Source organism: Biomphalaria glabrata, chromosome 1 (genome assembly GCF_947242115.1).
Source record: "Biomphalaria glabrata chromosome 1, xgBioGlab47.1, whole genome shotgun sequence".
NCBI classification, from domain to species: Eukaryota; Metazoa; Mollusca; class Gastropoda; family Planorbidae; genus Biomphalaria; species Biomphalaria glabrata.
The window spans coordinates 88,430,910-88,451,504 of NC_074711.1; the positions used below are offsets into that span (position 1 = coordinate 88,430,910).

Genomic DNA, 20,595 nt, shown 5'->3' on the forward strand with positions numbered 1-20,595 from the left:
AAAATATTTAAACAAACATTTTTTTAAAAGCTTATATTAAGCATTATATTATTAGTTTGGACCAGTCATGTAATTAAATTTGTAATAGATATAGAATAGCAATAAAAAAAAAGCATTAAAAAAAAAAAAGAAGGGGGAGGGGAGGAACAACCTAAATTGGAACTCATGGCTCAAGCCTCCTCAAGCCGACATCTTTACCACTCTGCTAGTGAAGTTCTTATGAACATAGAAAAGTGTATAGTTATCTATTGTTTCTATATTCTCATCGTATTTCATGCTGTGTTCACTAAGACTCAGAAGACAACCTATAGAGGGGCCTAATTCAGCTTACACCATTACTTCAGCCAAGTACTATTTCTTTCCCTTGTTCGAGATACCAAAACAAAATTATTTATAACAATAGCTAATTTAAAAATATTTTACTAATTGAATTTTTTAAAAATTGATTATTGTGTTGTCCGGTAAAAGAAATAATAATGCACATTTTCAGCTTGATCCGAGATTGGGTGTGGGAGAAATAACGTGTACAAACTTTTGACCAGACAGACAGACAGACAGACAGAACTGATATAAGCTTTTTAAAAAGCAATTAACAATTTCAATGGCTTTTGCACCCAAAAGTCTATGTAAATTGAAAAAGTGGGTCAGCAGATTACTGACATAAAAAAAATGAGGTAATTACACTATATCACATAGAAAATGTATAATTATGGTCCATAATTACTATTAAAATTATTCTATTTTTTTCACCCCTCTAAAGTCATGAGGCTTAGGACTTTCATATTCTCCTGGCTTGTTACTTCCACTGGCAACGAATTTTTTCTTGGCGGTAAAAGGTCTTTCGAATCGAAATCTTGTCTTGAATTGTGTCCCCTCATCGTTACTGTCATCTTCCAGCAGACGTGGGAGGTGACCTTCACTTCTGTTGAAAATAGTAACATGGAAATTGTTTGAAGGACAAAAGAGATGATACACGGACTCCAGATAAAGACCACATCCATACAAGAAGTGAAATGTTATAAATATCTAGGCGTCATCATAGATAACAAGCTCTCATGGGAAGACCACCTTGGAACTCTGGAAAAAAAAAACCCAGCCCAGCGACTATTCTTCCTATTGCTACGATCTTCTCAATCCTGCCTTCTGCAAACACTGCTAAACACAACACAACACATCTCATACAAGAACTTGACAACAAGAGTTTCAATAAACAGTGGGGCAGTTCAAATACATCAACAGCCAAATCAACACAATTGGCTACACTAACTTCAAATGCTTTCTCGTACTTTAACAGAACTGCCTAACTAATCACTACAAGTCTCTCTAGCTCGTACAGCTACATTCTCGAGGACTCAAAGGTACATCACAGTCCTTCTGTTTTGCTGTCCTGGACTCAACTGTCTTTTCTTTACACGCTATTTCTTGACCGTGAAGCCTTTGGGTCACATGACCATAATACTGGTCATATTTGCGTGTACTAGCAGTAATGTCCCTTGTTCAACAGCCGTTGACCCGTTGACCTGTGTGATTGGCCTGAGTCTTGTGTCTCAGTAGGACGCACATACATTAACCCTTTCGGTCCGCCGCTGGAGTTACTACACTATACAAACTCCATAGCTTTAAACTAAACAAGAAGATCTTAGATAATTTTTACGGCGCGACTATGCAAAATCTGCTAACATACGGAATAACTTGTTGGCAAGGCAACGCTTCATCTAGACTGTTGCGCCATCTAGAAAACATAACAGAGAGGTCATCGAAAATCACACGCGCATTATTACCATATTTGAATGAACTTTATGAACAAAAGTGTCCAAGAAAAATCTTGGAAGACAATGGCCACCCGCTCCATCATAGCTAAGTCAAGTCGTTGCGAAGTGAGCGACTGCTGTCAACCAAAACAAGAACAGAGCGGTACAAAAACTCGTTCGTACCTCACTCGGTCAGACTATATCAACGCCACTCGTTGATCAGGAAACATGAACTCTTTATGTTGTGTCTGTTGTATTTATGTGAATGTTTCTGTTGTGTTGTCTTTATATGAGAAAAGAGTCCTTGAAATTACAACAAATTTCCATATGGATCAATAAAGCAGTCTAACTATGGCTTAATTATTCTAGCATTACACACAGGTACATATTGCATTTCTCTTCTTCTGGTTAAATGTACTAGTAGGTACACAAATAAAAAGACTGCGAAAATCTTGACTGCTCAACTATCAGCTTCATATAATTTTATTGCCTATAAACTCTTGCGATTCGTCATTGTAACATGTAGCGTAGAAGACTGTACAATATCTGGTAGTTTACAGTTCACTGTACTTTGTTGCAATTCATCTCTTATTAACCTGTACCTGGATTATCGCGTGACGAAACGTCACATCTGGTCTTGGTTTATACATATGCATTCCAGAGAACACTCGCTGCTGTGTCATATTCCCGGGGTCATACGTAGTAGTGATTCTACCTGTCATTGTTCATTGGTAATAGCATGTACATGCATACATGGGGCCATGTTGTCTTAAGTAATTGATACCTATCGAAACACCAAGGTTATTTTATTCTATTTATTAATTGTTTTGAATGACCCTACTGACCATTATATTCCGCCTTTGTTATTATTTCATCTTAAATCTATGTAGGCTAATGCCGATACTTCAAAATTGTCTTTTAATTTACAGAGAAATCAGGAGAAAAACAAGAACTGTAATATTCAATTACCGAACTCTTTTAATGATCTCCCTTTGTCCTGGTATAGTGCCGTATCTCCAGGGCTGCATGGAGTCGACGGTGTTTCTCTTGGGTGGGTGTGGGTCGTAGACTACGTACCGGAAGTCTGGGGGTTTCCGTTTCCAAATGTCCTTCTCCTGTTCTGCTGGACGCCGCCTGGGAATATAAAATGTTTAAGTTTTTTTTCTCTATGATTTTTAATTCATAACAAAAGTCTGGGAATATAAAATGTTAAGGTTTTTTTTTCTATGTTTCTTAGTGGCCAGATGGAGGGGGTACGGCTTAATTATTATGTGAGCATTTGCAGGATGCTATAAACATGAAATCAGCGCTATATAAAAGCTATAAATATATATGTGCTGAGATGACAAAGCATAGAATTTGGATCCCTGGTCAAATCCAGCCCAGGCAACCCATTCCATGCTCTAATAGCGCTTGGGAAGAAGGAGCATTTGTACAAATTTGTCCTAGCTTATGGAACGCGGAATGTGCCTTTATCTTTGTGTCTTTCTGAGTATTTTATTAAATTTTGTTTTTGTATTTGAAGATTATGGTTCAGTGTTTTATGTATGATTGCTACTTTAATTTTCTTATCTTATCTTATATAATACAGACGTTACTTCAAAAAAGACTTTTAAGTCTTCTATCCTGAAGGCTTTCTAAATTTAGTGATTTTAATAAAGGTGTTACTCTAGTCAAATGTGAATATTCGTTTGTTATGAATCTCACTGCTCTATTTTGTATCTGTTCCAGTTTCTTAATGTTTTCTAGAGTAGAAGGTTCCCAAACAGAGGATGCATATTCTATTATTGGCCTAACCAAGGTTAAATAACATTTTAGTTTTATGTTCTTATTTGATTTAAAGAAATTTCTTCTAATAAACCCTAATGCTTTATTTGATTTTTTTTATAGTTTCATCAATATGGGGATTACATGACAGTTTTTCATTTAATATAATACCTAGGTATTTTGGTCATATTTTAAGAATTTAAGACAAGACTCACTGTCTAAAGCCCGCCTTTATGGTAAAGTGAAAGGAGCACCAAGAAATGGTCGTCCGAGGAAAAAGCTGGTTGAATATCAGAAAAGAATGGACCGGCCGCCCTCTTGATATCCTACTAAGAACAGCCGATGACCGGGATCAAATGGATTCGGTTACTCGAACTGCCCAGGCACCCCTATGACGAAAGTGATAAGAGAGTCTTATCTTTGGAATTAAATTTATAAGATGTTTGGGTCCACCTCTCCACGTTGTTTCGCGTTTAGATGAAGCTATTTATAGAAAACTAGTGTCTTTTTAAAGGCCTGATTTACTTTGACATCGACGCCTTTGTTTAAGTGAATAACACCATTTATGTGTGATTTAAGTTTGCTTATATCAACAATGTACGCATGCGCGCGAATTGTAAATATTTACTGACTTAAAGGAAGAATTTAATCATTGGATTCTGAACACATGATATGAAATTTAACTGCGCCGAACTAAAAATAGCTTATAATCAACATATTTTACACCTATTTTATGAATAAAAATGTTCACGTATCTATATTTTTGCATCACACATATTAATAGGCAATAAAGGTTGATACAAAAATAAATACACCATTGAAACCATAGACATATATATATAGACGGGACGATAAAGTAAAAATTATTATGGGAAAAATTTGGGAAAAGATAAGTTTGTATGAGTTATACAGCAATTATGAGCAGTGTAAAATTAAAAGTATTTATAGTTTTTTTTTTTTCAGCCATAACCTATATAATTGATAGAACCCCTACTGTATTATTATATCTATAATCGTGCCTACCAAATCTATTAAATTTACATAATTAAAATAATTATAAATAGTTTTAAATACTAGATTTAGATCTAGTCTATATAAATACTATAGTAAAAAAATACTAGTTACTACTATACTATAAACTATAATTGTAATCTGTATAGTCTAGTCTATAGACACTATAGTCTATAGTTAGTATATAAAATAAATAGTCTAGGACTAGATTGTCACTAGATCTATAATCTATACTTATATTAGATCTAGTCTATAGTCTGCATGCATAGATGATAGACTGACTAGTTTAATAGTTAGTAGTAAAAAGTATGAAAAGTATTAGACCTAGTTATTACAAATATTAGTCATATTTGTTAGATTTAGAGATCTATCAATATTAAATTAGTGACAGTCACAGTTATTCTGACTTACTGAAACTGAAAGTTAATGTGTATAATATTCAATTTTTTTTCAACCTTTAGAATTTATCCTTGGCCTATCGTACTACGAACATTAGAGCACGTTCAGCTCATTTTCTTTGACTTTTTTTTTACTAAAAACTAATTCTAACAATTTGAATCGATAAGACGACCGCCATACATTAATAAAGAAGCCATGTCAACAAACATAGATCCACATCACAAACCTATATTTATTTGCCTATGTCTATGATTAAGAAACAAAGGCAAAATACTGGGAATATGGCAGTTTTGTACTTTTCAAAACTAAAGATCATAATTATATATTGGCTGAAATGTTAGTCCTAGAATTTATAGCTCAATTGCCGCCATTTTTTTTTCACATAGATATAGTACATCAAACATATTTGACTCCCCCCAAATAAAAATAACTTCCTACTTCCAGTCTATATTTATTTATGTCTATGATTGAAACACTATGATGATAAAGCTAAAACTGAATAGCGCAAATTCTGAGGTTTCCTTTTAAAAAAAAAAAAAAGTTATAAATGTAAATTAAACATAGGGTTTCTACGCAACTAGTTAGACAAATCTTATTATTGTTATTATTACTTAAACATTTTCAAATATTTGTAATAATTTTGTTTCGCAAATAGTGTATATTAATCATCTTATTTTTTTTTTAAATAAATGCGATAATGAATCATCAATGTTCTGTTAAAACGTCTTGAGGCCTTGCATGATTAATTTATAAAGTTTAGATATATTTTATCCAAGCTTAAAAGTAGGAGTGTTCCCAAGTATTACTATTAGAGCATGGAATGGGTTGCCTGAGCTAGCCAGGAAAACCAGTGACTTGGTAGAATTTAAGTCATTGGTTAATATGCATGACTAAATGCATGACGCATAGGACGTAATCATCTTCTGAAGTAACGTCTGTATTATATAAGATAAGATAAGATTAGTTCTCACTAACAGATACCATTTCTTTGTCTTTTCAGTCTGTATCCATGGTGATTCAATCAGACCTCCTGGGTCTCCCGGTGTCGACTGGTAGAGATTGGTTGTTCTGGGAGTTTAGTGGAGGAAAACTTATCACCAGAAAAGACTCATAGGGTTGACGCTCATTATCTTATCTTATCTTATATAATACAGACGTTACTTCAAAAAAAGAAGATGATTACGTCCTACGCGTCATGCATTTAGTCATGCATATTAACCAATGACTTAAATTAATGTGCCTTCGTGTATGAAACCAAATCGTTAAAGAGTGCTTGAACACTGATCTGCAACGTCACAACCTGTGGGCAGTTTAGACCAATAGCTCGTTGCCAAGTCGTACAGACCTGTGAGCAATTGGTCCAGACTGCCCACAGGTTGTGACGTTGAAAGTCAGTGTTGAAGCCCTCGATAACGACTGGCCTCGGTGGAACTCACAAATAGTGAGGGATAATAGATCTTTTGTTTCTTTTTGACCTATTTTTGTATATCCTTGTTTATGTCTAAGGGCTGAGCCGAAGGCTCTTCGAGCCCAAAGTTTGACAAAAAAAACCTGTTTGGACGCCAAACAGTAAAAAAACAAACAAACCTGTGTGAACACAGTTCTGTTTGGGAGAGACCCTAGACAATGCCTTTATAAAACATTGCTGTTAACTGATGCATTAGGCCCCCAACGCGTGGGCTAGACACGGCCGAAGGCCGAGAATGCACCGGGATCTTCTGCCATTTTCCTTCATTGTACCAAGCTAACTGTGCGGGACCCGCCATTTATGTAACGGTCCCTTTGAGGAACAGCGCATGGATGTGTGACAGGCTTGTGGGGACTTTTTTTACAACCCCGCCCGTGCAAGAGGTTGACTCTCGTCTACCCGTAGGCATCAACACGTGAGTCTTGTGTTGCTACCCATTTAGCCTAACCACTTCCTCTAATGGCCGTTTCCACGCGAGCGCCACGATGAGGCGGAGTAGCGTGCTCGCGTTTGTATATCCTTACCTTGCCGACCGAACGCCAAGTCGAGCGTGACAATCCCAAACTTTACTACTGAATCTCGAGAATGACGAGCTAGGTGAACAAAAAAAAAGTGGACCAAAAAAAAACGTGGACCAAAAAAAAAACGTGGACCAAAAAAAAACGTGGACCAAAAAAAACGTGGACCAAAAAAAAAACGTGGACCAAAAAAAAAACGTGGACCAAAAAAAAAAACGTGGACCAAAAAAAAACGTGGACCAAAAAAAAAACGTGGACCAAAAAAAAAACGTGGACCAAAAAAAAACGTGGACCAAAAAAAAAACGTGGACCAAAAAAAAAAACGTGGACCAAAAAAAAACGTGGACCAAAAAAAAAAACGTGGACCAAAAAAAAAAGTGGACCATCGATAAATCCGAAGCTCGTGTAGCACAAAACCAGACCAAGTTTTTAAAAACGTCATTGAAAAGCGGGGAGAGGAAAAAACTAAAGTTTTCGTAGTTCGAGTCACGAAATAAATAGTAGCTAAAAAAATGGGCTGACCCAAGAAAACGTGGATGAGGTCGGTCATCAGTGAAGCTGAGGATACTGGAATGACATGGGAGCAGATGAAGAAATCTGCTCAGAACTGAGTTCGGTGGAGAAGTGTGATTGTGGTCCTATGATTCCCCGGAAGTTCGCAGATATAAGACAAGTATCCTAAATGGAAGGTCGACACGCTAGCCACTGAGCTAGACAAGTGCTTATTAAAATTGGTTTTACAATCACCTATCTACAGTCATCTATCTACAATCATATATCTACAGGCATCTATCTACAGTCATCAATGTTAGTATCACATTTTTAGACTTATTGAGTTAAGAGTTATCTTCCCTTGGCTAGTACTGTCTCTAAATAAAATAAAATAAATTAACTACGACTAAATGATAAAATAATTTTGTCTTTTCTTTTTATTGATCCATGTGTTCTTAGGGCAGGTGAATAATTGTGCAAAGTTTCAACTTGATCCGAGAATGGGAAGTGGGAGTAATAACGTGTTCAAAATTTGTACCAGACAGACAGAGTTTGTTTATATTAGCTTTGTAAATCAGTCTTATGCATTTTTAAAAAAAATTCTGTGCTTACCTGAAATGTGCGCTTCGTGTTTGCAGCAAGGCGTCATGGGCGTCGTGCAACGTCTTGGTGTAAAAATCGAAATGTACCTTGTCGTAGACGCTGCTATCCCCTCTGGAGCTGGGCGCCGAGTGCACCACGAGTCTAGAGTCCGCCTCGCTGAACTGATGGTCAGTTAGACTCATTATTGACGAAAGTTCTCTTAATAAAAAAAAAACAAAAAAAAAAACAATGACCTTTTCGGATTATAAACATATGAAAATAAATGTGACTCTATAAAAGAGTAGAATTGATTTGTATAAATGACTGTATAAATGACGATAACAGGGCCGGCCGTACGACTTGCGGGGCCCGATTTAATGAATGCTTGTAAGGCCCCTCCTCTAAATGTGTTCACAATAATAACAATTAATGTTAATGAGATCGTTATACTAACATTTGTTGTACAACATGAGTAGTAAGCCAGTCACACAAAATAGGCGCCAGTGGATTAATTTAAGTTACGTCACTCATACGATTGGAGGCGCGGTGCGGAGCGGTAAAGCGCTTGGCTTCCGAACCGTGGTCCGGGGGTTCGAATCCTGGTGAAGACTGGGATTTTTAATTTCGGGATCTTCGGGCGTCTCTGAGTCCACCCAGCTCTAATGGGTACCTGACATTAGTTAGGGAAAAGTAAAGTCGGTTGGTCGTTGTGCTGGCCACTTGACACCCTCGTTAACCGTAGGCCACAGAAACAGATGACCTTTACATCATCTGCCCTATAGACCACAAGGTCTTAAAAGGAGAACTTTACTTACTTTACAATCATACGATAGGCCTACACTAAATATGTTAACCCTTTAAATCCTACACCATTAATAGTCTGTGACAAGTGCCATGACTGATGGTGATATACTTAATGTAAATTGCGGGGCCCCTGCCAGGGCTGGGCCCTATTGGAGTAATCTGTCAAATCGGCTTAAGTCCGGCCCTGGACTATAAATAATTTGATAAGATTGTATTTAATATTAATAATAAGGCTTTATTTTTTTTAATTCGATGAATAGTATTCCCAGCTGGCAACCTACATATTTTGCCACATCCAGTGCAGGTATAATCTTTGTATTTATTATTATAATAATGATTGCATAAATCACAATAGATCATTGAACAATTGATTGCATAAATCACAATAGATCATTGAACAATGGATTGCATAAATCACAATAGATCATTGAACAATTGATTGCATAAATCACAATAGATCATTGAACAATTGATTGCATAAATCACAATAGATCATTGAACAATGGATTGCATAAATCACAATAGATCATTGAACAATTGATTGCATAAATCACAATAGATCATTGAACAATGGATTGCATAAATCACAATAGATCATTGAACAATGGATTGCAAAAATCACAATAGATCATTGAACAATGGATTGCATAAATCACAATAGATCATTGAACAATGGATTGCATAAATCACAATAGATCATTGAACAATGGATTGCATAAATCACAATCGATCATTGAACAATGGATTGCATAAATCACAATAGATCATTGAACAATGGATTGCATAAATCACAATAGATCATTGAACAATGGATTGCATAAATCACAATAGATCATTGAACAATGGATTGCATAAATCATAATAGATCATTGAACAATGGATTGCATAAATCACAATAGATCATTGAACAATGGATTGCATAAATCACAATAGATCATTGAACAATGGATAGCATAAATCACAATAGATCATTGAACAATGGATTGCATAAATCACAATAGATCATTGAACAATGGATTGCATAAATCACAATAGATCATTGAACAATGGATTGCATAAATGATTGTATAAATGACTATGTAAATTACTACAGTGACTATCCACAGAAATAAGAGGGTGATCTTTCCTTTACTTCTTCTTCTCGTCCAAACTCTTGAGCGACGAAGAGAATTATATATATATATAGATAATAAAAATCTTTATTCAGTGGCGTAACTAGGGGGGGGGGGAAGGGGAGAATTGGAGTGTTCGAAATAAGTGTTCGAATTTATTTATTTTTTACATTAAATATTAAATATTACGCCATTATCCCATGTCATGACGTCGAATGTCAAAATGCAGGGGCATTCAAAGAGGTCAAGCCCCCCAAATGAGGACTAATTCCTAGCTACGCCACTGTCTTTATTATCCATGGAGAATGACGGTCAACAGATCTTGTGTGGTGCCCCAACACTTCAACAGACTGGGTGAAGATGAGGTGAAGGTGTATGAAAAATTCTGTGGCTTTCGCGTATTTATTTCACTGGATTTTCATTCCATTTTGATTAGACTGAGCAGAGTGAGGGTTCTGTGGCTGTACCCCCGAGACAGCGGAGACGATAGAGAGTGTGAGTCTTCAATGAAACTTTAAAGTTAATATGTTTAGATAATGTTAGTATGTAGGTAACATGTGCACGGCTAGTGTATAACCATTTGAAGAAGACTTCCAACGTAAACAAAATGACTATCTAGTAGTGGCACCTAAGTAGTCAGCGTACAGGGATGCTCAGAATATAGGTCAAGAGAAGGTCCAGAATAAAATATGAATTCCCAGAGTGAAAAATAAAACCAACTCTACAAGGTGTAACGTATCAACAAGCCTCACGCCTAGCAGGAAACCGCCTGAAAGATCAATCTGCGACAGCTCCTCCTTCTAAGCGAAAGAAGTAAAAAAGTAAGTTATCGCTTAATCTTGATTCTGATAGGCGTTTCCTTGGTTCAGTAGGGGGGGGATATTTACGGTTCATCCTCCCCCCCCTATCGGTGAGATCGACGAATCGCCAAACCAACAGAGTTGGATATATAAAATCGGATTTGAATGCTTCTGAAAACAAACGAAACACACACAGACATACACTGAGTCGTCCAGAGTCTAGAGGCAATCAGAACATAAATATCGTCCAAAACTTTATAGCACATTATAAACTAAATAATATAAACACACACCCATACCTACAAGAAGACATATGTTTACTAATATGTATCATGTCACTATATGTATTATTATGTCAGTATATCTGTTATGTTTAAAAAAAAAAAGTAAAGGAAAGATCATGTTTCAATGGCCCACGGTTAATGAGGGTGTCATGTGGCACACACTGACTATATTACGTGTGTATATGTATTATGTGTGTTTATGTATTACGTGTGTATATGTATTATGTGTGTTTATGTATTATGTGTGTTTATGTATTATGTGTGTTTATGTATTATGTGTGTATATGTATTATGTGTGTATATGTATTTTTTTGTGAAAATGTATTATGTGTTTATGTATTATGTGTGTATATGTATTATGTGTGTATATGTATTATGTGTGTATATGTATTTTTTGTGAAAATAAATTATGTGTTTATGTATGTATATGTATTATGTGTATATATGTATTTTTTGTGAAAATGTATTATGTGTGTATATGTATTATGTGTGTATATGTATTATGTGTGTATATGTATTATGTGTGTATATGTATTTTTTTTGAAAATGTATTATGTGTATATGTATTTTGTGTAGATGTATTATGTGTGAATGTATTTGTATATTAGTCTGCACATAAGTCAACAAATTAAAAAAAAAAAATATTTATTTAAATACCTGTCAGTAGGCACAGATCAACAAAACTCAAGACATCTTAACTTGCATATCAATCACTTTTGAAATCAATACATAGATAAGAACAGCCTGGCTACACGTCACGTCAGACCAAGTCCTGTTTCCGGCGTTTGTTTCTTGCTAGTCTCCTGGCACTCAGGTTTTCAAAACTTTTTCAATGCGCTACCTTCTGGTAGGAATTAGGGGCGGAGAGGGGGGTGGGCGTTGAAGAAAGGAAGAGGAATGAGGGGGGGGGGCGTCGTAGTTTTAAAAAAGGGGGGGGGGAATGGTTTGATTTAATTTTTATTTATTGAAATCAGCGAAGCTTTGAGCCTTGCGAGTTGTTGCGTTTGTGTGTGTGTGTGTATGTGTTGTGTGTGTGTATGAAATACGGCTCATAGAGAATCACGGAATTCAACTCCCCTCCCCCCCCACCCCCGTTCTATATTCTTTAACACACATTGGTATCGATTAAGTTTTCGATATCGTCAAGACGGCATTCAATTAAAGAATTCGTATTTGTATAGACCAGATCGATAGACACGCGATAACACAGCCGTCGAATACATGTGGGTTGATAAAAGAGCAGTTCCTTTATACAGGGCACACTGCCACACACCCCATACACGGCTACATACTCACTTACACACGAATATACCCATATATACAAAAATAAAGTTTGAAATAAAAAAATTGTTGTTGTTTTTTTTTGTTTCATATCTTATTGAAATATTTTGATAATTTCTTTTTTAACGCATCTAATTCTATTTTTTTTTTACTCAAGGGACCAAGGCTTGAATCCTGGTGAAAACTAGGATTTTTAATTTCGGGACCTTTTAGGGCGACCTTTCTCTAGTCCTATAGGACTATTTCAACTTACATCGCCACATCTGTCAAGTACAATATCTTTCCCTTGTTCGATACCAACAAAAAAATTAACTACCAATAATTAACCTTTACATCATCTGCCTAGACCACCACAAAGTCTGAAAGGGAACTTTACTTTTTTTTTGTTTGTTTTTACTTTGTCAGGTACAAGGTACAATTGTACACAATTTCAACTTCATACGAGACTGGGTATGGGAGAAATAGCGTGTACGGCGGATGGTCGTTGTGCTGACCACATGACACCCTCGTTAACCGTGGGCCAATGTCTTTGCTAAAGAGGTGTGGGGGGGGGGAGCTATTATGAAAGGATCTGTTTTATGCAATGTAGTGCAAAGTGACGTAGCAAGTTAGACTTGAGCCTGTCTTCAGAATACGCTCGTGCTCACCGCCCCGCCCCCCCTTTTTCCACGGCTGAGTTGAACAAAAGACAAATTGAGTCCTCCAGTGCGTATCAGTGCACAGACACAAAGGTATTTCAATGCAGGTACACTCCGCTATGTCAGAAATATAATAACAATAAATTCATCAGAGGAGGAATTAGGGAGTGGCGAGTGGGGGGCGACCGTGCCGGGGGGGGGGGGCGATAAAGAGAATCTTTTGCCACCGTCATTCCATCGTAGAAATTATTCGTGTCCCTGATGACCATTTTCAGATCAAGTAGAAGCCTCGCGGTGTTTGCACGAGTAGTCATTGCCGTATACAAGTCACGAATCACGAAAAAAAAAATACAATCAGACAATTATTTAGTGGTAATTAATTAATTTGATTCAAAATAGAAATAATGGGAGATAAATCTTGCAGCATTGAGACAGCTGTGGAAGTACTTGTAACATATATTGTGTTGTTTCCCCTTACAGAGGGACTCTTGTGGTTATTGAACGGAATAGAAAAAAAAAAGTGACGAAACAAATGGTTTGAGGTTTGGGAATTCCCCATTTTGACCCCATCAAGTACACAAGCCTTCATTAGACTGACGTTTCTGAGAAATGTTGGACGTTTAATCTTTACCTTTTTTTTTTTTGGTATCACAGTCATCAGAGCTCCACATGATTAAAATTTGTTAGTGCCATAATGACAGAAGAGGCCATTGGGTTCGTTGGCTTGTATTTCGACGTCGTTGGTAACAATATTCCTGTTACATTTGACTTGCGTTCTGGTTATTCTGTTCATTATTTTCCTCGCCTGCTCCATTTAATTGAGTCCTCAAGGTTGGGACGTTGGATTTTTTTTTTCATCACAACCTCAAGTGTGATAATAAGATGTCATTGTGATCTTGTTCTCTCCTGTTTCTTGCAGAGGCGTAGCTAGGGTGGGTGGGAGAGAGGGGGAGAATTTGAAAATCCCCCCCGGACATCTGCTTGAGGGAGGCCCCCAAAAGATTGTTTTTTTTTACATTAAATTTTATATTTTACGCAAAATGCTTGGGCCCCAAAGAGGTCACGCCACCGTGCCCCTAAAGGATAGAAAATTCCTAGCTACGCTACTGTTTTCTTCTCTGTCATAAATTCTGTTTTTACAAAGTTTATATCAACTCAATCTGTCTTGGATCAAGCGGAAATTTTGCGCAATTATTTTTTTTTTACCAGACAACAAAAGAATCAATAAAAAAAAAATTAACCAATTAGTTAATTAACTACTGGTAATTAATTATTTTGTTTGGTATCTCGAACAAGGGAAAGAAATTGTAATTGACTGAAGTGTTGGTATAAGCGGAATTAGTTCCCCTTTATAGGTCGCTGCTCTAAATTGAAACAAACAATATATAACCGTACAAATTTTCTCTAGTCATAAGTATCTCCTTAGCAGAGTGGTAAGCGTGTCGGCCTGAGGAGTCCTGATCCACGAGTTCGAATTAAGGTGTACATGCTTTTAGAAAAACAATTACGGTAAAAATCCACCCGGAATTCCCTTTCTGACTTACCTCCTACGCCATTTTCCCAGCTTTTCCAGATAAGTGATCGGAATCATAGGATCATAGCATGTTGAGAAAGCTAATAGCATGAAATAGCGCTAAACAAAAACAATTGGTAAATGTATCTACATGTTATGGTATCGTTTGTTGCACACGTTCCACCAGTTGTTAGACAAAAATTTTTTAGACATTTTTAAACTGATGACTTAATGAATAAATCTTAATTATTGTACACAAAATGAAATCAGCGAAGGCTGTTTAGTGCTCGCCAAAGTCGTGAAATTATAGCAGACGTCACTTCTCGGATAGGAACTTATGACTTTTAACAAGCAACATAAAACAATGTTTTTAAAGACTATTCCTCTTTTATGAATCCTATAACTTCTCATCCTAGAGTGATTATTTAAATCTTAATAAGTAATGAATGATAGATTTTAAACGAGCAATAGAAAAAGAATACTTTTTAAAATCAAAGCTTATCTAAGGGAAAGAACCGCTAATTGCTGCAATTTACTGAAAAATTACAGGGTTTAGCTCTGCGATATAAAACAAAATTAATTAATTAGTACTAAATGAATAAATAATTGAATTTCTGGATTGTCATCGACTAAAATAAATTATGCAACATTTCCGCTTGATCCGAGAAAGGAAAGTGGGAGGAAAAACGTGTGAAAAAAAAGGAATCATGGGATTAAATCCATATATACATCCACATCTCTTATAAAGTAGCATTTATTCCCCTTATTTCTATATCAAACAAAATAATGAATCATCAACAATTAATTGATTGTTTTGTTTTATTCATATCTTGTCATGTTCAATGAATAATTGAGCAAAGTTTTAACTTGACCAGAGAACGGGAAACGGGAGAAAACCATGTTCAAAATTTTTTCCAGACAGACAGATAGACAGACAGAGTGAGTTGATAAAAGTTTTGTAAAGATGCAACATTTTTAACCCATTGCCACGAAAATAAAATCCTGGTTAAGCGTATGTATAAATTTACTCGGGAGTATATAAAATTATAATGATAAGCCTATAGACGTAGAAAAAGGCGCAAAAATGTTTCTTCACGTCCATATTTATTTAACTCTTTCTCTCCTAATTGATGATGCCGGCGATGATTGGACTCCATTAAACTAAATTGATTTTTAGATTTTTAAACTTTAATTTGTGTTGTGTATAAAGAGCATGCATCCTCCGTTTGGGACCCCTCAACTCAAGATAACATTAAGAAACTGGAACAGACATAAGATAGAGCAGTGAGATTCATAACAAACAAATATTCACACTTAACAAGAGTAACACCTTTAGTAAAATCACTAAATTTAGAAAGCATTCAGGACAGAAGACTCAAAAGTAAAGTAGCAATTATACATAAAACACTGAACCATAATCTTCAAATAAAAAAACAAAATTTAATAAAATACTCTGAAAGACACAAAGATAAAGGCAGATTCCTCGTCCCATATGCTAGGACACATTTGTACAAATACTCCTTCTTCCCTACTGCTATTAGAGCATGCAATGGGTTGCCTGAGCTAGCCAGGAAAACCAGTGACTTGGCAAAATTTAAGTCATTGGTTAATATGCATGACTAAATGCATGACGCGTAGGACGTATTCATCTTCTTTTTTTAATTAACATCTGTATCATATAAGATAAGATAAGAAAAATTAGCAATAGAAAAAAAGAATACTTTTTAAAAAAAAAAAGCTTATCTAGCGGAAAGAATCGCTAATTACTGCCATTTATCTAAAAACTACAGGCTTTAGCTCTCTTTCTGCTATATAAAACACAATTCATTAATTAGCACTAAATGATTAAGTAATTGGCTATTATTGGCCCAACCAAAGTTAAATAACATTTTAGTTTTATGTTCTTATTTGATTTATCTCTAATCGCACAGATGTACTAGTATTAATCTGGATGTACACATTTAATTACATGACTGATCCATAGTAATAGGTACAATTACACTGCGTATAAGCGTTTTTTTTTTTTTTTTTTAAAGATATATTGCTTTTTTTTTTTGACTTTATTAAGAGCAAGTTAATGTAACTCGATATAGGGGAAATAACCGAGCTACAATCTAATTCAAAAACAGGATAGTGGGAATTAGGTAGGTTTTCTAATATATAAAGTAGAATGTAAGGTGCCTTGCATAGAAATAAAATAGAACTTGGCATAAACATTCGTTATATAATAGCCGTGATCTTAGGATACGCAAAGTTATCATAGAACAAGAAAGTTTACTATATTTAGGTCAATTAGGTATCTTGACATAGATCGTAACCACAATATCCTCATAATTACCATTTATGAAAAAAACAAAAAAAAAACAGACCGAAAAAAAAAAAACACAACCAACGCCGGGTAAAAACATAACTAGTACATTAGCAATGCTCTTTAGCTATCACGACCTGTTCGTCTTTGTCCTCTTGCGATCTTCAATCAATAAGCCAAAATAAACCAAATCTATAAATAGATGGATCAACAAAGACAGTGAACGCGGCGCACACACCTAAGGGCACATGATGCACGCGACATCCCATAATTCTCAGATAATTTGTCTACACCTGGCTCAGGCCAATGCCCTATTACGTCATGCGACCAGGTGAAGAGGTGGACATGAACGCGAGCTGTCCGCCGCTACACGTCTGCACGTTGGTGGGGGGGGGGGAGGCAGGTATCTGGGCGCTAGGGGGTAGTGTGGTGAGTGCAGGTCAAATAAATTGAAAGCTCTGACCTTTTGCATCTGTTTGTGCTACATGGTGAAGTCCGAGATTGAGATAAATATATAAATATAGATGAAGATATAAATATATAGATAGATCATAGAGATAGATAGAGAGATAGGCTACTTATAAAGTATATACTTGTAGAGTCATATAGTCAGTGTGCTCCATTTTACGAACATCCGTCCTTAACGACATTTCAAACTACTATAACTAATATTCTGACCCCCACCAGCTTAAAGTCTACCTATCACATAATAAAATACTCCGAAAGACACAAAGATAAAGGCACATTCCTCGTCCCATATGCTAGAACACATTGTTTACAAATGCTCCTTCTTCCCTAGTGCTATTAGAGCATGGAATGGTTGCCTGAGGCTAGCCAGGAAAACCAGTGACTTGGCAGAATTTAAGTCATTGGTTAATATGCATGACTGAATGCATGACGCGTAGAACGTAATCATCTTCTTTTTTTTTGAAGTAACGTCTGTATTATATAAGATAAGATAAGATAAGATAAGATATCACAGCTTTAAGTCTACACTTTCCAGTTTTAATTCTACCCTTCCGAGCTTTAAGTCTACCCATCACAGCTTTAAGTCTAAACTCCCAGCTTTACGTCTACCCTTTCCAGCTTTGAGTCTACCCTTCACAGCTTTAAGTCTACCAATCACAGCTTTAAGTCTACCCATCCCAGCTTTAAGTCTAAACTCCCAGCTTTACGTCTACCCTTTCCAGCTTTGAGTCTACCCTTCACAGCTTTAAGTCTACCAATCCCAGCTTTAAGTCTACCCATCTCAGCTTTGAGTCTACCCATCCCAGCTTTAAGTCTACCCATCTCAGCTTTAAGTCTACCCATCACAGCTTTGAGTCTACCCATCCCAGCTTTAAGTCTACCCATCCCAGCTTTGAGTCTACCCTTCCGAGCATTAAGTCTACCCATAACAGCTTTGAGTCTACTCATCCCAGCTTTGAGTCTACCCTTCACAGCTTTAAGTCTACCAATCCCAGCTTTAAGTCTACCCATCACAGCTTTAAGTCTACCCATCCCAGCTTTACGTCTTCCCTTCCCAGCTTTGAGTCTACCCATCCCAGCTTTGAGTCTACCCTTCACAGCTTTTAGTCTAAACTCCCAGCTTTACGTCTACCCTCCCAGCTTTGAGTCTACCCATCCCAGCTTTGAGTCTACCCTTCACAGCTTTAAGTCTACCCATCCCAGCTTTAAGTCTACCCATCACAGCTTAAAGTCTACCCATCCCAGCTTTAAGTCTACTCATCCCAGCTTTGAGTCTACCCTTCCGAGCTTTAAGTCTACCCATCCCAGCTTTGAGTCTACCCTTCACAGCTTTAAGTCTACCCATCACAGCTTTAAGCCTACCCATCCCAGCTTTAAGTCTACCCATCCCGGCTTTAGGTCTAAACTCCCACCTTTAAGTCTACCCTTTCCAGCTTTGAGTGTTTGTAGTGCGGTCTTGCCACCGTATGTCCATGATGGAGCGCCAGCGTCTTTGGTGGAAGCGCTCAAGAAATCTGAGTTATTTTCTGTATAGTGTCCATGTCTCAGAGCCAAATAGAAGGGTTGAGAGAACCAACGGAGGAAATAATGGTTGATTTAAAAACAACTTTTTGTTTTTTAAATGGCTGAAGGCGCGGCTTAAGTCTTAATGTTGAACCAAAGTAAAGGATGACTGGACATACAGACTTGCGTTCTTAAAACGTGTTGGTAAGACTGTTGGTACCAGACAATGTTCCTGGAACAAATTTTAAACCATTCATCATCATTATCAAACTCCATTTGAGTGAGGGCTTGAGATGGCTTAAATCATCTCTTGCAAAAGCAAGATGGCTGCCAGGTCTTGCGGTTTGCGCGCCGGACTGTCGTTCAAATTTATCGATGGTCCCGGGTTCAAACCCTGCCCGCTCCCATCCCCCGTCGTTCTGTTCTAGGTTTGGACTAGGAAGTAATTATCTTCAACTCTGAAGGAACATCAGAAACATGTAAAACATTAAACAAAACGAGCCTAGGACAGAAACCCTGTTGTCTTGGTATCCCTGAAAATCTTATTTTTGTTATTTCTGAAGCTAGGCCTTTGAAATTTGTTATGGTAACATATAATGATATTCTAAAATAAATAATGCTAAAAAAAAGTTTTTTGAATGACGGTTGCCATGGTAACGGCGGCCATATTGTTTATTGTATACAAATTAAAAGTCTGAATTTTGTAAAAACTATTGATCAGAAATACATGAAATTGAATTAAAAGATAAGAAAAAAGGATTCTCTAAATTGATACAACGTCAGAATTAAAGATTTAAGTATGTTAAATTTTTTACAAATTTTTGAATTTTTAGTATTTTTTAGACCTAAAAAAACAGGATAAATATTAATTAAAAATTCTTTTTATAAAAAAGTAAATAAAATATTGAAAAAAAATCTTTGTACGAGTAAAGTTAATGATGTCCTTAAGAAGTGTTTCAAATTTCATCAAAATCGTTCAAGTAGTTTAGGAGAAATTCTTAGTAAAGCACAATGACATGTGCAAAAACTAACATTTTGAGAAAAATGAGTTTAAAGTATAAATTTTATTAAGATTTTGTCTCATAGACCTTACAAAAACATTTTAAAAACATGTTTTAGACACAGATTTAAGCAATAAAAATGATTGTAATGTAAATAAAAATGATTGATCTACTTAATTATGTTATTAGTTAAAAATCGATATCCTAGACCTAAAACTCAATTTTCTCTAGGGATACCTCCCCTTAATCATTACAAAGTTCTAGTACATAAAAAAACAAGAAAAGTAAACCATAATTTACAAATAGAAAAACAAAACCTAATAAAATACTCAGAAAGACACAAAGATAGAGGCACATTTCTTATTTCTTATGCTAGAACACATTTATACAAGTACTCCTTCTTTCCTAGTGCCATAAGAGCATGGAATGAGGGTTGCCTAAATCAGCCAGGAAAACCAACGACATGGCAGAGTCATTGATTAACATGCATGACCAGATCAACACATGAAATGCGTAGGTCGTAATTATCTTCTTTTTTTTTAAAGTAATATATAAGATAAATTGTAATTATTATAATTTTGGTATTAGTATACGACACTAGAAACGCTAAATTAGGTTTCTCTTATATTTTCAGAATATGCAGAAAAAAATGCAGATTACAAATATGTAATTTGATTTCCTCGGAGATAAATAGTTTTTAAAATATATATTTTTTAAGTTTTATTTCTTACTACCATATATTGTCATTGGAAATACGCCATTTTGGTTTTAAGGCTTAGTACTAGACTATCTCCCTTGAATTACTTGCCAACTTTTTTCTGTTGCTGTTTTGTCTTTCTTTCTAGCAGCTATTAGATCTAATATTAAAATTCATTTAAAATGCAAACAATCTTTT

General features: G+C 35.9%; 1 protein-coding gene across 2 annotated transcripts in view; it reads right to left on the reverse strand.

The window, feature by feature from the left end:
- Positions 1 to 20,595, reverse strand: part of LOC106077126 (uncharacterized) — a 41,995-nt gene that overhangs the window by 4,424 nt on the left and 16,976 nt on the right. Inside the window, exons 1-4 of one of the 2 annotated variants that reach the window (XM_056018414.1) lie at positions 11,646 to 11,807; positions 8,019 to 8,207; positions 2,721 to 2,885; positions 751 to 922 (exon numbers count right to left, since the gene is read on the reverse strand). In XM_056018414.1, coding sequence (XP_055874389.1) covers positions 751 to 922; positions 2,721 to 2,885; positions 8,019 to 8,191 — 510 coding nt within the window. In that variant the 5' untranslated portion in view covers positions 8,192 to 8,207; positions 11,646 to 11,807. Of the gene's footprint in view, positions 1 to 750; positions 923 to 2,720; positions 2,886 to 8,018; positions 8,208 to 11,645; positions 11,808 to 20,595 lie in introns of those variants that run through there. The other variant, XM_056018415.1, reaches the window with a different exon arrangement.